General features: G+C 36.2%; 1 protein-coding gene across 3 annotated transcripts in view; it reads left to right on the top strand.

The window, feature by feature from the left end:
• LOC149807391 (uncharacterized) overlaps positions 1-16,386 on the top strand; it is a 63,941-nt gene that overhangs the window by 4,295 nt on the left and 43,260 nt on the right. Inside the window, exon 2 of one of the 3 annotated variants that reach the window (XM_089966184.1) lies at positions 14,934-15,198. The exons of 1 other annotated variant lie outside the window; for it this stretch is intronic. In XM_089966184.1, coding sequence (XP_089822310.1) covers positions 14,961-15,198 — 238 coding nt within the window. In that variant the 5' untranslated portion in view covers positions 14,934-14,960. The remainder of the gene's footprint in view (positions 1-14,933; positions 15,199-16,386) is intronic. One more of the 3 variants, XM_089966189.1, reaches the window with a different exon arrangement.

Raw genomic sequence — 16,386 nt, forward strand, 5'->3', positions numbered from 1 at the left:
CGCGCGCGAATTTATTCAAGATAAACGATCTCATGATTGGGCAACAAGATTACCTCACGTGATTAACGCACTAAATAACGAAGTAACACGAACGATATCAATGAAACCCGCAATTGCAATTACAAAGACAAAAATACCACTAAAGCGAAGTTCAATAATTTCGCCTGTGCTGGGTAGCGTCACGGTTAGATATTTATATAAAGAAGGCGAGGCCGAAGGTGGCAGAAAAAGAGCAACCGATCCAAACTGGAGTGTTACAACACATAAAATATCGGCAGTAACAAGATCATCAGGAAGACCAGCAATTTATTTTCTAGATTCATTAGCACCACAACGAGGATTTACCAAAGAAGAACTACAAGTAATTCCAAGAGATACTCAATTACCGCCATCTTCGTTAATGTGAAATCTAATCCTACCCAACTGAGATAATTTTCTTACTCGAGAAACAGCTAGATAAACTAAATTTGACCAGGAAATTCTATCATCAACAATCCAAACTTGACTATCTACTGTTAATCCTTGTGACGAGTGAATCGTTGCTGCGTATCCGAGTTTCCACGGCGATCTTTCTGCGTTTATCGCATCATTGACAAGATTAATATCGACGAAAATAATATCGTTTAAAACCATTATTTTTTCTTTTCCGCACGGCAAAGTAACATTAATATTTTGTTTTCTAGTATCAGCTGGCCTATAGCACAACGGAACCTGTAGCGTTGGAAATCTCTCACAGTGAAGCTTAAATAATATTTTCTGAATAACATCGCGAATAATTTTCCTACTAGCAACTATCAAATGATCAGGACGCCACAAATTTAGAAAATTATCCATCGAAGTTTCATCTATTATTTTTCTCATCACATCACATTGAATTTTATTAGGTTGCAGCCGAATTAGTTTTTTAAATTCAGTTAGTAAATTATCATTGGATCTATAATCGGCATCAATTTCTTCATAATAATCTACAAAATTTCTAAGCCATCCATGAGGGGATTCACCATCAATAGGATCAGGTTGTCCATGATCGCCGCACATTATTACTGCGGTATTTTTTTCTTCTAGCCAACTCAGGAATGATTTTAATACAACTAAATTTACTGTGCAAATTTCATCAAATATTATAATCTTGTTGATATATTTGTTTCCCATTCGAGCTGGATCCCATAATCCACCACTATATTTGAAATAGCTATGATAAGTACAAGAACTAACGCCGCGTTGTTTTATTTCTCGTGCTAATCTGTGAGTTGGAGTTAACACTATCATATCAGAATTTGAAAATAAGTTTATTGCTCGTGTTGTTTTACCACTACCGCCAGGACCATTAAGATAAACAAATTTATTTCGTGAAATCGGATCAAACGCAGATGCGGCCGTTGATACTTCATCATATTGGTCTTTGTGAAACTTATCGCAATCTTCCACATCGGCGTCTTCACAATAGTCTAGAATATCCTCATTTTTTATTCTCCAAGTTCCCCAAGACCCATTAGCGATTAAATTTTCTAATCTGCACTGATATTTTTTATCAATATAAAATGAATCAGTTGCAACCCTTACCGCGATATAAGCAAATTTATTTATCATTGACAACAAATTAATACTCACATAAGCGAGCATCGATGATCTTAAATGAGTATACTGCGCGGATTCTCCATCAAGATAAGTAATCACGGTACCTAATTTTTCTCCATCAATAATAATATTTTCTCTGTTGCAAAATATTCCACGCGATACTGTATCGGCAATAATAAAATCCATCTCAGCATCATTGATAAATAACCTAGCGTGTCTGTGTTTATGATCAACTGATCCTCCTTGAGTAAATTTACCAATTATTTTTCTTCCAATATCTTTCGCGTTCTCACAATCCGTTGGCAACCACACTTCAGTTTGTTTCCTATAGGATATAATCGCTTCACTTATCGTCAGCGATATCAACATCGATGAATCCAGCATATATCTCAACAGCACTATGGGAATCCATCTTCGCTGATATAAATGCCGACCAAACCAAATATAACAAATCCTATGCAAATTCTCAGCAAGTTCGAATGAAGTAACATTAGCGAATCCTGTCATGACAAAATCAGGTAATGGTCCGTTAATTGCAACTCTCGTCATCTCGCTAGTAGGATGGCCGAATTTAGCAAAGTAATCCGCACAATCACCATACCCAAGGAAACTTCCAGGGTAGCACGCGCTCATGTCAACGGAGATCATATCCTCGAAATTGTATTTGGTATTCCATAATCCTCCGTGACCGTATTCGATACAACTAAGTTGAATATCATTAAGAAACTCATTCTTTGTAGGTTTCCACGAATTTTTTTCTCTCGCGGCGTGAGCAGCAACAGACGAAACAGTAAAGCAATTTGTCAGCAATTTATTTGGATTTGACGAATATTTCTCCGCGATATTTTTCATTGTTTCGTGTAATAGTTCATCACGGTAAATATCTCCACGTGGCAAGATAAATTGATCGTATTTTTCTTCGCTAGAAAATAACCAGACCGATATTGGATCGGACTTGGCTAATAATTTGATATATCGGAACATTGCATCGGAATTGTTTTTGGATTCCGCGGGATAGAATTTAACAACACGAACTCGTGGAAATATCATCACTGACTGGGTCCAAGCGTGTGAATTATGATCAACAATTTCGATTGGTGTTCCTCGGGATTTATACGGCGACGAGTATAATATTTCACCCGATAGCGTTTTAACCGTAATAGGAAATTTAAGTTTCTTACTTAACGCAGCAACATCGTCAATCGATGCGCCATCAACAATTGTCTTTGCCCATGAATTAATTTTATCCAATCTCAATTGGGTTAGACCGGATCCGCGACGAGCATTTTTCATGTGTTCGATAACGCGCTCAGCAACGCAATTTATCATCGGCGACTCTTTCATCGCTGGTAGATTTTTCGCATCAGGATTGTTATTCAGCCGATAAATTCCATAAACAACAGCACTAGAAGGATAAGCTCTAGCGTAATAAGGACCATCAATTCCTAATAACAATCCCGGTTTCGAATTCTTATCAAGAACGACGTTTTTCTTACCACCTCGCACCGGATCTCGTTTGTCGCGAATAATCCAAGTATCGTCCGGCATTTGTGCAATAAATTTTATTCCAAAGATAAATCGCTCATCTTTGTGTTCAGATTTTATGTGCTCGATTATCTTCTTTGCTCGCTCTAGATTCATCGTAGCATCAATGAAGTTAGTTTTCCACGTTGACCAAACATGAATCGCTCCATCGTCGAAAAATTCTTTCTTTGCACGATCAACTTCAGGAATTATATATTCTGCCTCATCAAGATCAAATAAATCCATTATTATATTTTAGACAAATATCTAATTATATAATATGCAATGCAAATGGATAATAGTTGGATCAACAAAGTCATGTGACAAATCTTGTAGAGGTGAATATTGCGGCGCTCATATATATGAAGTTCGACGAGGTAACAAAGGACCACAGCGATGTTTAGTTTGTCAGGTTGGCATTCGAGGAAAGACAAGATTGTGTTTCTCTTGTGGTGGAAAGAAATATCGTGAATTACGAAGATATTATGAAAAGAAATCTTCCTCAGTAATTTCTTGTGAAGAAGATTATATTAATCGATTCAGAGCAAATTATGATTTAGAAGTATAAAATATTATATATGGAAATGAAATCAACGATTCCTATGAGAGAATATAAACCACATCCTATCATTGATGATTATGAAGCATCCAAGGATGGAAGTGTGAGACACATCAGGACAAAAAATCTTGTTGGTCATACTGATATGAATGGTTATCTCAAATTTTCAATCGCCAAAAATAATAATCGAAGACAAGCAAGTTATTTTACTCACAGATTTGTGTTCGAGTGTTTCAATGGACTTATCAAGGATAATTTGGTTATAGATCATATTGATGGAAATAAACTCAACAACAAACTTTCCAATCTTCGAGCTGTGACTCAAAGTGAAAATTCAAAATTTGGTAAAACTGGTGGCGCACGATTCGCTAAAACTATTAAGTCGGTAAATCAAGAAACAAATGAAGAAATTGCATTTGTGTCGATATATGCTGCTGCGAAATTTTATGAAATTACTCCAGTATCGATATGGCGAGCAGCCGAGGGAATAATTCACAGAACTTTTTCATATAATCTCGGCGAATGGATCAGATTCTTCTATATTCCAATAATATTTGATAACGACGAAGAATAATTGAATACTACAAAATTAATATAATGGACGAAGAAATAATAAACGACATCATTGTGGCAATTGATGATCTGAAAAAAAAGATAGATCTTCCATCGGACCTAGATGTGAATAAAATCAGATCAGAATTCGAAACAATTATTCTAGGGAGACTCGAATATAAATATACCCTGCCGTCAGAATATAAATTAATAAAGAAAATTCAAATTGCGATGTACCAATCACTTGCAACGGTCAGCGATGATCACATCGAGGATTTTGTTAAATTATCAACGCTAGTAGAAAAAGCTAGATTGATTTTATCCGACGCATATGAATCAAGGAAAATCACAAGTTCTCGTGTCAGACAATTGAAAAAACTTGTTGATGAGAATAAAACAAGAGAATCCTTGATTCCTAAGACGGCATAAATTTGCAAAATAAAAAAAAAGATTAATTTTTGAAAATTTTCCTGGTTTTTATTTATTTTTTTCGTTTGTTTTTTCCTGGGATATAGATTTAAAAATCAAAAACTTTCGATTACGATTTCACCAGTAAACTAATACTCAACGTTTCTCCGCGAATATCAAGTAAATTTCCATCTTGATTTGTTAGTTTGAAATTTATTCTTGATAATATTCGATTATTACATCGTAAGTAAAAAGGATTAACCGGCTCCTTTATTATTAAGTAACCAGGAGAGACGTTAGGAGAGAATGTGTATAATACAAAACCTTGTTCCGCTTTTGATATTGTAGAATCAACATTATAGCTACCTTCTACAATATCAGCATGAAGATAAACAGCAATCACTTCGGTTATATTAACAATGTCAGGAGAAATGTGCCTTCCTTTTCCAAATCCGTCATTATCGTGAGTTAGTCTTGTTTTTATCTGTGATTCCTTCCTAACCCACGCGTCATGTAATTTAGGAAATAACCTATTAGTTGCATCAGTTACAAATTTTCTCATCTCATCAACGTTATAGCCGGGAAACTTATAATTTGGCAAGGTCTTTTCGGTTAGGTTATGTCGTTTCTTGAAAGCGTCAATAATATAACCAAATTTATCGCCTATACCAATTGCAGCAGAATCTTCTATATAATCTATCGCTTGGTTGTTAATAAATTCCATATCGGCGGCTATTTTATTTATCCGCTCCGTTGTTATTATAATTTCGTTACACGAAGTTTGTACGTTGAATATGCACTCCTGGAAATAATGTTCCAGCAAATTCTTTTGTTCTTCGTATTTGTCTATAATTCTAACGAATAATATTGTAATACCATCCTCAAAAAATTTCAACTCAGATTCTGACCCTAAGAAAAATAAAGTACTATCTTTTATTTTTTTATATTGACCAATAAAATCCAGATCGATTCCGTGGTAGTCTTTTTTATCGCTGATAAAGTCGGTCTTCACCGGCTCTGGTGTTATTCCACCGGGCGGAATATTAGACCAACCAAGCACTGATCTGATAGATGAACGGTAAATATCTACCATATACGGCGATTTTACTTCAATTATTGATGATAACGTTGGTTCGTGTGCTAATATTTTTATTCCTGGATGAAGATCACCGGTAATATTCGATATTCTAGTGTTGAACTCGCTATTTATCTGTTCAATCTCATAACTGCCAGTTGGTATACTAACGACAAACCAACTAGGAGTTCCATCGGCGTGTTTCTTATCAGCAACAACAAGTGAATTGTTTGATAATAATTTACCGAATGATTTTGATCTGATATTAGGCCAACTATTATAAACACGAAGTTGTATCAATGCCATTTCCTTGACGCTAATTGGAGTTGGAAAATTAATACTAAACTCGGGTTTCGTTGAACTTAGTGATATTAACGTTGTTGTCGGCGGTGTTGTGTTTGTCACTATCTGGACTAACTCGGACATTATTATTATTCATTTGTTCAATCTCAGAGTAGATGCTGATCATCGAATAAAATTCTATATCGGATATAACTCCATCGTTGAGACTTTCGGAAATCAGCGATGATAACTTCGAATATGCGTCGTTAATTTTAGTTAGTTTATTTTTGTACGATAATAGTTTCTCACTTGTGCACGAAGATATTTTTCTTGCAATAATATTGAGAACACCGGCTATCGTTGTTGTTGATGAAATTATTATCGTTGCTACGATCGGCGCGATTGTTGTTACCACGGATAAAACAATACCCGCGCCGGCGATTATTGCTGATGCAGTATAAACAACAACATCAATAGTAACTAATCTGCGCTGGTATTTCTTTATTTTTATTTGATACTCGTCTATTTGTTTTTTTAGCGAATCTTGCCATGATCGCGCAAGATTATATCGGTAATCTGATGCTGTCATTTATTTAATCTACAATAATAATTACTATATTATTTAGTTTTGTACGGAATATTATCCAACCCGGATAAAAACTCATAAATTGCAAGATATTTGATTTCTCCTGTGATGGTTCTATCTGGTGGTTCTAATGTAAATACCTCCCGAGTATTTTCCTCCATGGAAATAATAAAAATTCCAGGATAATACTCATGAAATGTATTAATTTTGTGAAATTCAGTTGTTACCGTGAATTTTATTTTGGATATGAAATATACTCGATATACGCCAGTAATTGGTGCAATCCAACTCGTAATATTTGATTCGGGTCTCCATATCTTGTTTATCGCTTGTACCACAAATGATATATAACAACCAAGTTTTTCTACATTTTCCACATCCGGTGGGATGACAATACGGGACAATTTTTCAATTTTTGTGTTGATTTCTTGTGTTTTCTCGCTGAGATCATCGTGTGATGTTTTATCGACTTTTTCACCCATTGCGGTATTTATCTTGGTAACATCTGCGAGAATATCATCGTTGATTTTCTTTTGTTTCTTTTGGAGGTTATCGTGTATTGTTTTATCAACTTTCTTAATTGCGATTTGGCGTACTGCGTTGATATCTTCAATGATCTTAGTATTATCTTCAATGATTTTCTTGTGGAGGTCATCGTGTGATGATTTATCGACTTTCTGCTCACGAACTGCGTTAATATCCTCATCGATTTTCTTTGTTTTCTCGTCGTGTGATGATTTATCAACTTTCTGAAGCATTGCGGTATTTATATTTGTAACATCGGCGAGAATGTTATTAACGTCCCTGGTTGTTCTTGTTAGTTTTTCACCAAGATCGTCGTGTGCTGATTTATCGACTTTTTGATTTGCTAATCCACGAACCGTTTCAACGTCTTTACTAACCTTAGTAATATCATCACTGATTTTCTTTGTTTTTTCATCGTGTGATGTTTTATCAACTTTTTGATTTGCTAATACACGAACTGCGTTAATATCCTCATCAATCTTCTTTGTTTTCTCGTCGTGTGATGTTTTATCAACTTTTTGATTTGCTAATACACGAACTGTGTTAATATTATCATCAATTTCCTTTATTTTCTCGTCGTATGATGTTTTATCAACTTTCTGCTGTGTTAATCCACGAACTGCGTTAATATTATCATCAATTTCCTTTATTTTTCCGTTGTGTAATAATTTATCGACTTTTTCACTTATTGAGGTATTTATTTTGGTAATGTTGGCAAAAACACCATTAATATCCTTGGTAATTCTTGTTAGTTTTTCGTTAAGATCGTTGTGTGATGTTTTATCGACTTTTTGATGCGTTAATTCGTGAATTGTTTCAACTTCCTTACTGATTTTAGTGATATCTTCACCAATTTTCTTTGTTTTCTCGTCGTGTGATGTTTTATCAACTTTTTGATTTGCTAATACACGAACCGTTTCAACTTCCTTACTGATTTTAGTAATATCATCACCGATCTTCTTTGTTTTTTCATCGTGTGATGTTTTATCGACTTTTTGATTTGCTAATACACGAACTACGTTAATATCTGCGAGAATGCCAGTAACATCTCTAGCTGTTCTTGTTAATTTTTCACCAAGATCGTCGTGTGATTTTTTATCAATTTTTTCATTTGCGATTTGGCGTACTGCGTTAATGTCTTCTGTTTTCTCGTCAATTTTTTGCTGCATTAATTCACGAACCGCGATAATATCTTTGCTGATTTGAGCGATATCATCATTTATTTTCTTCATTTTATCGTCGTGTGATGTTTTATCAATTTTTTGATTTGCTAATCCACGAACCGCTTCAATATCGTTGTTGATTTTGGCGATATCATCGTTGATGGATTTTGTTTTCTTGATAAGATCGTCGTCACCTTGACGCGATAATTCACGAACCGCTTCAATATCGTTGTTGATTTTGGCGATATCATCGTTGATGGATTTTGTTTTCTTGATAAGATCGTCGTATAATATTTTATCGCTTTTTTGTTCCGTTATGTTTTTTATTTCAGTAATGTCGGTGATAATATTAGCAATATTTTCGTTGATTTTATTTACCCTATCGATAAGATTATCATGTGATTTCTTCGTTAGTTGATCTGCGGCGAATGAAGTATCGGTAGTTTTCTTTATATTCTCGTCGACTTTCTTGCTAAGTTGTTTTAAGGTTTCATCAAGTTTTTTAAGATCGTTAGTTAGTTTGGTTAGTTGTTTTGTAAGTTTTTCTTGATCTTCGTCGTAGATTTTTTTATCCAATTTTAACAACAACGTCGCTGATAGATCTTCATCAGATTTTTCTACGTCCGCGATATTTGCCTTCGATGATAATTTCGTGATAATACTATTTATATCAATGATGTATTTTGTCACCGAATTCGATAATTGAGTAAATTGATTAATATGTTCATTATATTCATCTCGTTTGACAATATCAAATATTTTGATGTTGCTAGTTTGTAATCGACCTTCGGTATTTTGAAAAACAGCAACTTCGCCAGGATTTATCTCTGCCAACGATAGAAGATTGTTAATGTCTTTCTTGGTTGCAAAATTTGATGTATCGATTTTTTTTTCTTCATCTGTTTCTTCTTTCTTTCTAAAGAGAGATCTACCGTAAATGTCAACCATGATATTTATCTACGGTATATTCAAATAAAATTTTGTGATAAGGGCGGGATGATTTTGAAATTGCATCAAGAACGTTAATTGATTCTGGACCGCATATTGGTGGATCGGTTGATGTTTGCGTTGGAAGTGTTGAATACCAAACTGGAAGTTTCAGCGAGGAGATATATTTGAAAAATTCGTTTGGTGGTGCTAATCCGTATGAATCAAAGTAAATGATTTCGCGAGGATTAATCGCGTAGGCAACCCAGTGAGTTCCAGGACCGGAATTTTTATCGAGGTTTATTATTCCTGTCTCGGTAGAGTTTGGTTTGTTAGGTAGTTGATCTCGCATGAATACTCCTCTGAAAAATTTTATTTTCTTTTTTTTTGCTTCGTTGATTAAATCTAAATTCGACGATGGCGTGATGATCTTAGGCCGGATCCGTACATTGGAGGTCGTCCTAGTCTCAGGCCAGATCCGCGATGGTATTTTTTTTTACCGTATCTTCCTCCGGTAACTTTATCCAATAATTTTTTAACTCCAAATCCAGCAGTTGCTGATAACGCGCCCGTTATCAACGGAGCTAATAAAGGCAATAGGAAAGGAAGGAATCCACCTACCTTGATCATGTCTTTCACTGCGCCAATGGAGAGAGTTACATGAATACCAGAATTCGCTGATCTGGCTTTGGTAAATCGTCCATGTTGACCTCGTGTCAGTGATAGTTTGTTAGGTCCACCGTGAATCTGATTATTTTTCAAGATTAATTTTAAACCTCGCCGCGCCTTTGTTGCTGCTTGAAGTTTTTTTATCTGACCCGGGGTCAGTGTTACGCTGACGTGTTCGTATGGCATATTAATAATCAATTTATCTAAATTTAGAATTTATCACATATTTTCTACGGGCGCGTCGATGACTCTCATTCTACCACTGATGCCTTCTAGGATCATTGTTCTATCACTAAGAATAACCGCGATGGCCCTCGCTGGCCCTCCAGTGTTTATTCTTGCTTTGAAATGAATATCGACAACCGATTGCTTTACCAAATCAAGATGTTCCAGGGAAAAATAATAGATGGGATAAAGAGTATTAAAATCCAATTGTGATATTTGCAATCCGGTATCAATATTTTGATCGCGACCCATATAACTTAATAATCGATGATACGCGCGCGCAGTGGAATAATTAGTAAAATTAATAGCTATTTCCTCGGTTGGTTCCTGTTGACCGTTTATTCTTAGTGAAACATTTGTTGCCTCAAATTGATCAAATATCATGTGACTGTGAGTTTGATCGTATCTATTTGCATTTTGAAGAACAATGAAGATATGCCTGGGCGCTGAAACACCTTGCTGTGACGCAATTCGCCAAGTGTATATTCCGTTCATATTAACATCGGAGGAGTCGGTTGTTGTTGTTAGCCAGGACATAATGGATTTTCCTCCTTGATTCATGAATGATAATAATTTTTCTTCCTCGCGAATTGATGGTGTTACTGCTGGCATCCACAAAGTAATTTTAGTTAATGTTACCTTACCAGCATCACCCGCCCCTCGCCAAATGGCTCTATCATTACCCGCGGCATCTCGAATAAAGGAAATTGTATGCTTTGCTCCATAAATAACTTTCCTGAAATGCCGACAAAATCCAAAAACGTGAGATAACGGAATTGCACAGGAGAAATTATTCTCGCCTCCAACTAACATTTTCTTTCGCGTAGCAAATCCAAGATTATAATTTTCAGTTTGATTAATTATCATATTTTCAACATCAGCAACAGCATTGCCGGCGTTATTATTCGGTCGTCTAACAACAAACGGTTTGAATATAGGTTCATTAGAATTATCCTTAGCAAACATCATACTAGGACCAGCTGATCTGGTAAAATCATCCGAGTATCTTGCTAGGCCTATGATCGTTGTTGCTACATCAACATTGTCAGTGATTGATTCAATCTCTCTTCCATCAATCATGTAAGTGGCACTCTTGAATAATGCCATGATACCATTATTGACAAATCCAACGTTAAAATTTGCATCGTAGTTGGTATTATCGGTTTTATTAAGTATCCCAACAACCTCGATATACGCCTCAGACGGAAGAAAATATCTTGTTGTATCGTGAACTTGAATTTCCTTGCGGTTAGGTGTATTTGGTTCAACTACCTCGTACGAGAAATACTGAAAATCTCGTATTGATGTGTCTCTACCCACAGACTCGTCCATGTCAAACACTTCATTTGACACTTGTGAAAACATTATTACTAATGATATCGTCTAAAACGAAGACCATCTCCTGAAATGAAACTTGTATTTCCAAGATTTGTGTTTGCAATCTCATGCGCCAGATTTGTGTTTGCAATCTCATGAGCTAGATTCGTCTTAGCAACTTCCTGCGCCAGATCATTTATTTTTTTATTTGCTGCTTCATTTATGGTTTTGCTAATTTCTGGCGGCATCTCTCTAGTGATAGGTAATCTGACTGGTCTTTTCTTACGTATTAAATTTAATATTTTACTTTTGACAGCGTTGAATCTTTTACTAGCTAAATTACTAATACCAGAAACAGCGGTCTCACCAATCTTTCCTATTGCTTTTAATCCTAGTTGTTTGATCACTGGACCAATTTTAGGTGCTACTCGAGTAACAAGACTTCCAATGATATCGCCAAGTCCATTACCGTGAACGTATTTATATACTGGCAATCTAGAGTTTACTACGCGAACCAGTGCTGGTCTGCGTTGATGTTTGTGAATAATCATATTATTTCAATTGTGTTGTTTTAATCGATAAGCTCATCAACAAGTTCTTTATAAATGTGGGAATCAATTACACCACCGCGGAATAATCGCTGACAAATATCTGATGCCTCGTTGATTATTTCAGGAGAATTATTTCCGGCTCGTTTTCCTCCGATTAATACTTCAAGACGAGAAACATCGTTGACAACACTGTCGGGGCAAACAGTATATCCAGTTCCATATTTTGGTTTCGGCTCCCTAAACCAATCTGCTGCCACATCCTCTTCTTCTTCTTCTTCCACTGGTGGTATCTCTTTATTTGGCAATTCTCTTACCGCTTTTTTAAATCTTTTGTAACTTGGTTTATATGGATCAACTTCCTCGTTCATCTCAGCGAAATACACAGCAGGGACCCATTCTTCAGGAGAGTAATGATCTACAAAATCTTTTTTTAGATATTCATTTCTTTTATCGTAATCGTATTTGGCAACTCTAGCTAAATTTTTTTTATTTAATTTTCTAAGTCCTTCAGAAGAAAAATTAATAGCGGGATTTCTACCGTAAATTCGTCGTTCTTCCTCAGCGGATCCTGTTACTTCTTGTTTCGCATACGATTCAAAATGAGCAAAATCAACTCCTCTGGCCTGTGCTGAATCAAATCTTATTCGATATATTGCCTTGTACCAAGAATCTCGTGATTTATAAAAATTTGATCCTTTTTCGTTTAAATATCTATGTCGTTTTTCAAAACTACGCCTTGCAAAATAACCAAGTTCCTCAAGATCATTAGGGTCAATTTTTTGTAAATTTACTTTCAAACCAAGATATCCTGTATCGTTAAAATTTTCCCTTAATTTTAGCATTTTATCAGGTTTAATTTCTTTTTTTTGCAATTGTTTTTTTTCTTGTAATTCTTCTTCTTCTTCTTGTAATTCTTCTTCTTTTTCTTGTAATTCTTCTTCTTTTTCTTGTAATTCTTCTTCTTTTTCTTGTAATTCTTCTTCTTTTTTTAGTTGTCGTTGTTCTTCTTCCTTTTTTACTTGCATTTGTTCCTCTTTTAATTCTTCCAATAGTTGATCTCGCCAATCTTTTGGTGATGTTTGTGGAGTTGGTGATAGTGATATTTGTGGTGAACCTACTTGTACTTGCTGCGGTTGTGCTCTTTCTCTTGCTTTTGCTTGTACTTGACCTAATCGTTTTTCAACCGCCTTCGTTTGTGCTCGTACTTGCGCTTGTGCTCGCGCTTGTGCTTGTCCTTGTTGAATTTGCTCAAGTTGACCAGGAACAATTCTAGCGTGCTGCTCAATATCTCTCGTCATAGGAATAAGCCCAAGATCTCTAAGTTCTTTATCTTTCGTTTGCTTACCGTATGCAACTTGTTCGATCACTCCAGTGACTGGACTCAACCACTTTGACGATACTTCACCAATATGATGTTGCTCGTCATCGTACTCACGAACCTTTTTCTTAAATAATTGTTTTGTCGGAATAAGTTTCCTTACTGCCGCTAATTGCTCTCGCGCTAATCTAGCCGAATGAGGTTCTCCAACTCTACTAGTTTTTTTACTCATCTTATTTTCAATGATATTGTTTTATTGTGAAATAAAATTAGCATCTGCAACCCCCATAATGAAATTATGGTCAATTACGGCAAACAAATTTTACCACACCCCCCCCAAAAAAGCTGCCATTTTTTTTATGTCCGAAAATGCAAATTTGGGGGGAATTTTTCGGATTATTTCGCGTAGGAGGCTTTATTTTTGAATTCTGAGGGTTCTACGGAAATTATTTGTCTGGAAGGCTTAATTTAGTCTGTGCCAGGGGGTCTGTAGAACTTCCCTTGTCGAGGATTATTATTTTGTGTTTTATCGGCTACAAAATCGAGATACCCCCCCCCCACCCCCCCTAGTGAAAAATGGCTATTTTGGGGCATTTTGGGCAAAAAAGTCTGCCCACCCTCCCTGCTGCTCCAGCAGCTATATTGGCCGACCAATATCTGTTGTGACTAATACTTGTTCTCGCCTACCAATATATATTCTCATTGACCTAATTTGATTTGAAAACACCTAGATTTACAAATACCTATGGTGACTGGCTCAAACCTATACTGACTGATTAATACATATTGTAATTTAACAATACCAATTGAGACTGATCGACGCATAATTTTACTGACCAATTCATATTCTGAGAGTGTCTAGATCAATAACGATGTAGTTTTAGAAGTATTAGGAAGTTTGATTTTATTCGATAATGCAATAGCAGCGTTGTATAGGATGTCAGAAACAAACTCAAGTTATAAATCTACTGTAAGGTCTCGTGCTTTTAAAAACAGTCATACATTTCACTGTTGTTTTCAATCAATGGGAACGTTTTTGTTCAAGTCAAAGACGCTAGTTATGGACATCTTGATAAGGGTGGACAATAAAAGATGAGTGAATAACAAATACAAACCTAATTACAGAAGTTCATTGTCAACTGTGCGTTACATAATGCCAAATTGATAAATAGCGTGGCTAAGTGTGTTCTTTACCAACGGTACGCTACATAACGCCTGGTCACTAAACGCTTACAGTGCGACCAATATCTGTTGTGACTAATACTTGTTCTCGCCTACCATGTAAGTTCGTCGACAGTGTGCTGCGTTATACCACATATAAGAAACACGCTGCGGCCGGGTCAATTTGTCGTGGACTGTGTGCTGCATAATTGCATCGATGATTGCTGATTGCTTTCAGTACAGTTATATCCAGGGGCACCCGCAAAATTTTTTTGTGGGTGGGGCAACATGTATTGGTCAGCTATTCAGTTTTTCGTGTGTATGCCGAAACATGTTTATATGTGAACTCGCGGGGAGGGGGCACTTATAATAATAATAATAATAATAATAATTATTATTATTATTATTATTATTATTATTATTATTATCGGCAGCCATATATGTATTATTATTATTATTATTATTATGATTATTATTATTATTATTATTATTATTATTATTATTATTATTTAGCTGGCTCAAGTTGATTAAGGCACCACCATGAGGCTCATAGAACTCAACCAGTTAACTCTCCTAAACGCCGTGACAATTGCTGTCTTCTCATTGGCCATGCTGTTTCACTTGATTGCCTACACAACAGACCATTGGTGCACTTTTAATTATGAAGGGATTCAATGGAATGTGGGTCTATGGCGTGGTTGTTGGCGCAATGAAACAGAGAGGACACAGCTTTGTACTACAGAGATTTTCAAGGAAAAGTGGTTCAACAGTGGTAAGAGTAGGTTTAAATGTTGCTGCGCATGGTACAAGCCAGAGCTGGATACCACAAAACATTTTCAATACGTACCACGGTATACCAACAACTCAAAGTGTTCGGGCTGAGGCCCGACACTATTTTGTTTGATTTCTGTCTGTCTGTCACTAGGTAAAAAATTATCTTGCTCTGATTTACAGCAAACAAAGACCATACTATAATCATGATATTATTAGGGGAAACAAATTATATCTTGAGACAAAAAAAAAAAATAGATAGAAAGAACATCACAGCCATACCCACACCCACCCGAAAATTAAATCGTCAGTACCTTATCGTAGATTATTTTGATTGATTATGTTACTTGTTGTATGTCTTGTAATCTAAAACCTGTAATCAAAGTGGGATGAGTAAGCTTAGCTGACTGGGCTCAACCAGTGTGGGTACGTGAGAAACCTTGCCAGTAGCGTCTCATGGGTCGGTGGTCCTTTCAGGGGTTTCCCGGGTTCTTCCTCCACCATTTATACTGGCCGCCATGTATAGTCTATCCTGTGCTGAAAAAATGGCGTTAACCCCTACAACAACAACAACAATACAACAAAGCTTTGCTGATCCGTGAAAGACACCGTGCTGACATTAAAGAGCCTATTTATACAAATAGGAAGTGTTGATACTAATGCAGACAAGTAGTGTAGTAGGGCTATTGGGGGACAATGGAAATTAACATGGCAGACCCCCCCCCCCCCCGGCCTGTTTAGGGACAAGCCGTATAGGGACAATGGGAAAATACATTACAGACCCCCTTGGGCTGTGTATAGGCAAGGTACACTGAGATATGTATAGGGACAGTGGGAAAATGCAGTCAAAAATAGTGGGCCTGTATAGGGACATGGGAAAGATAGCATCTAACGTCACGGTAGGGGAGATTGGTAACAGTGTGTCAACTAGGGAAGGTGACGTCACAGTACTGAGCAAAAGAGCGGGTGTACAGAGATAACACTGACAAAAGATAAATACTTATGCGACATTTTTTTTTTAAATTTGGGAGGCAAGAAAGTCATTTCTTTTCGAGGCATATGAATGGCCCTGAAAGGGGCTTTTGGGTTCTTCTGCTGCTTCTTCTACTTTCTTCATTTGTTCTACAAGCTCACTTTTCCTAATATTCCTTTCTTCTTCTTCTTTATCTCTGTCTCTGGCATCCAGTCAGGATGG

This window comes from Sinohyriopsis cumingii, chromosome 1 (assembly GCF_028554795.1).
Source record: "Sinohyriopsis cumingii isolate HCF-2022 chromosome 1, ASM2855479v2, whole genome shotgun sequence".
Taxonomy (NCBI): Eukaryota; Metazoa; Mollusca; class Bivalvia; order Unionida; family Unionidae; genus Sinohyriopsis; species Sinohyriopsis cumingii.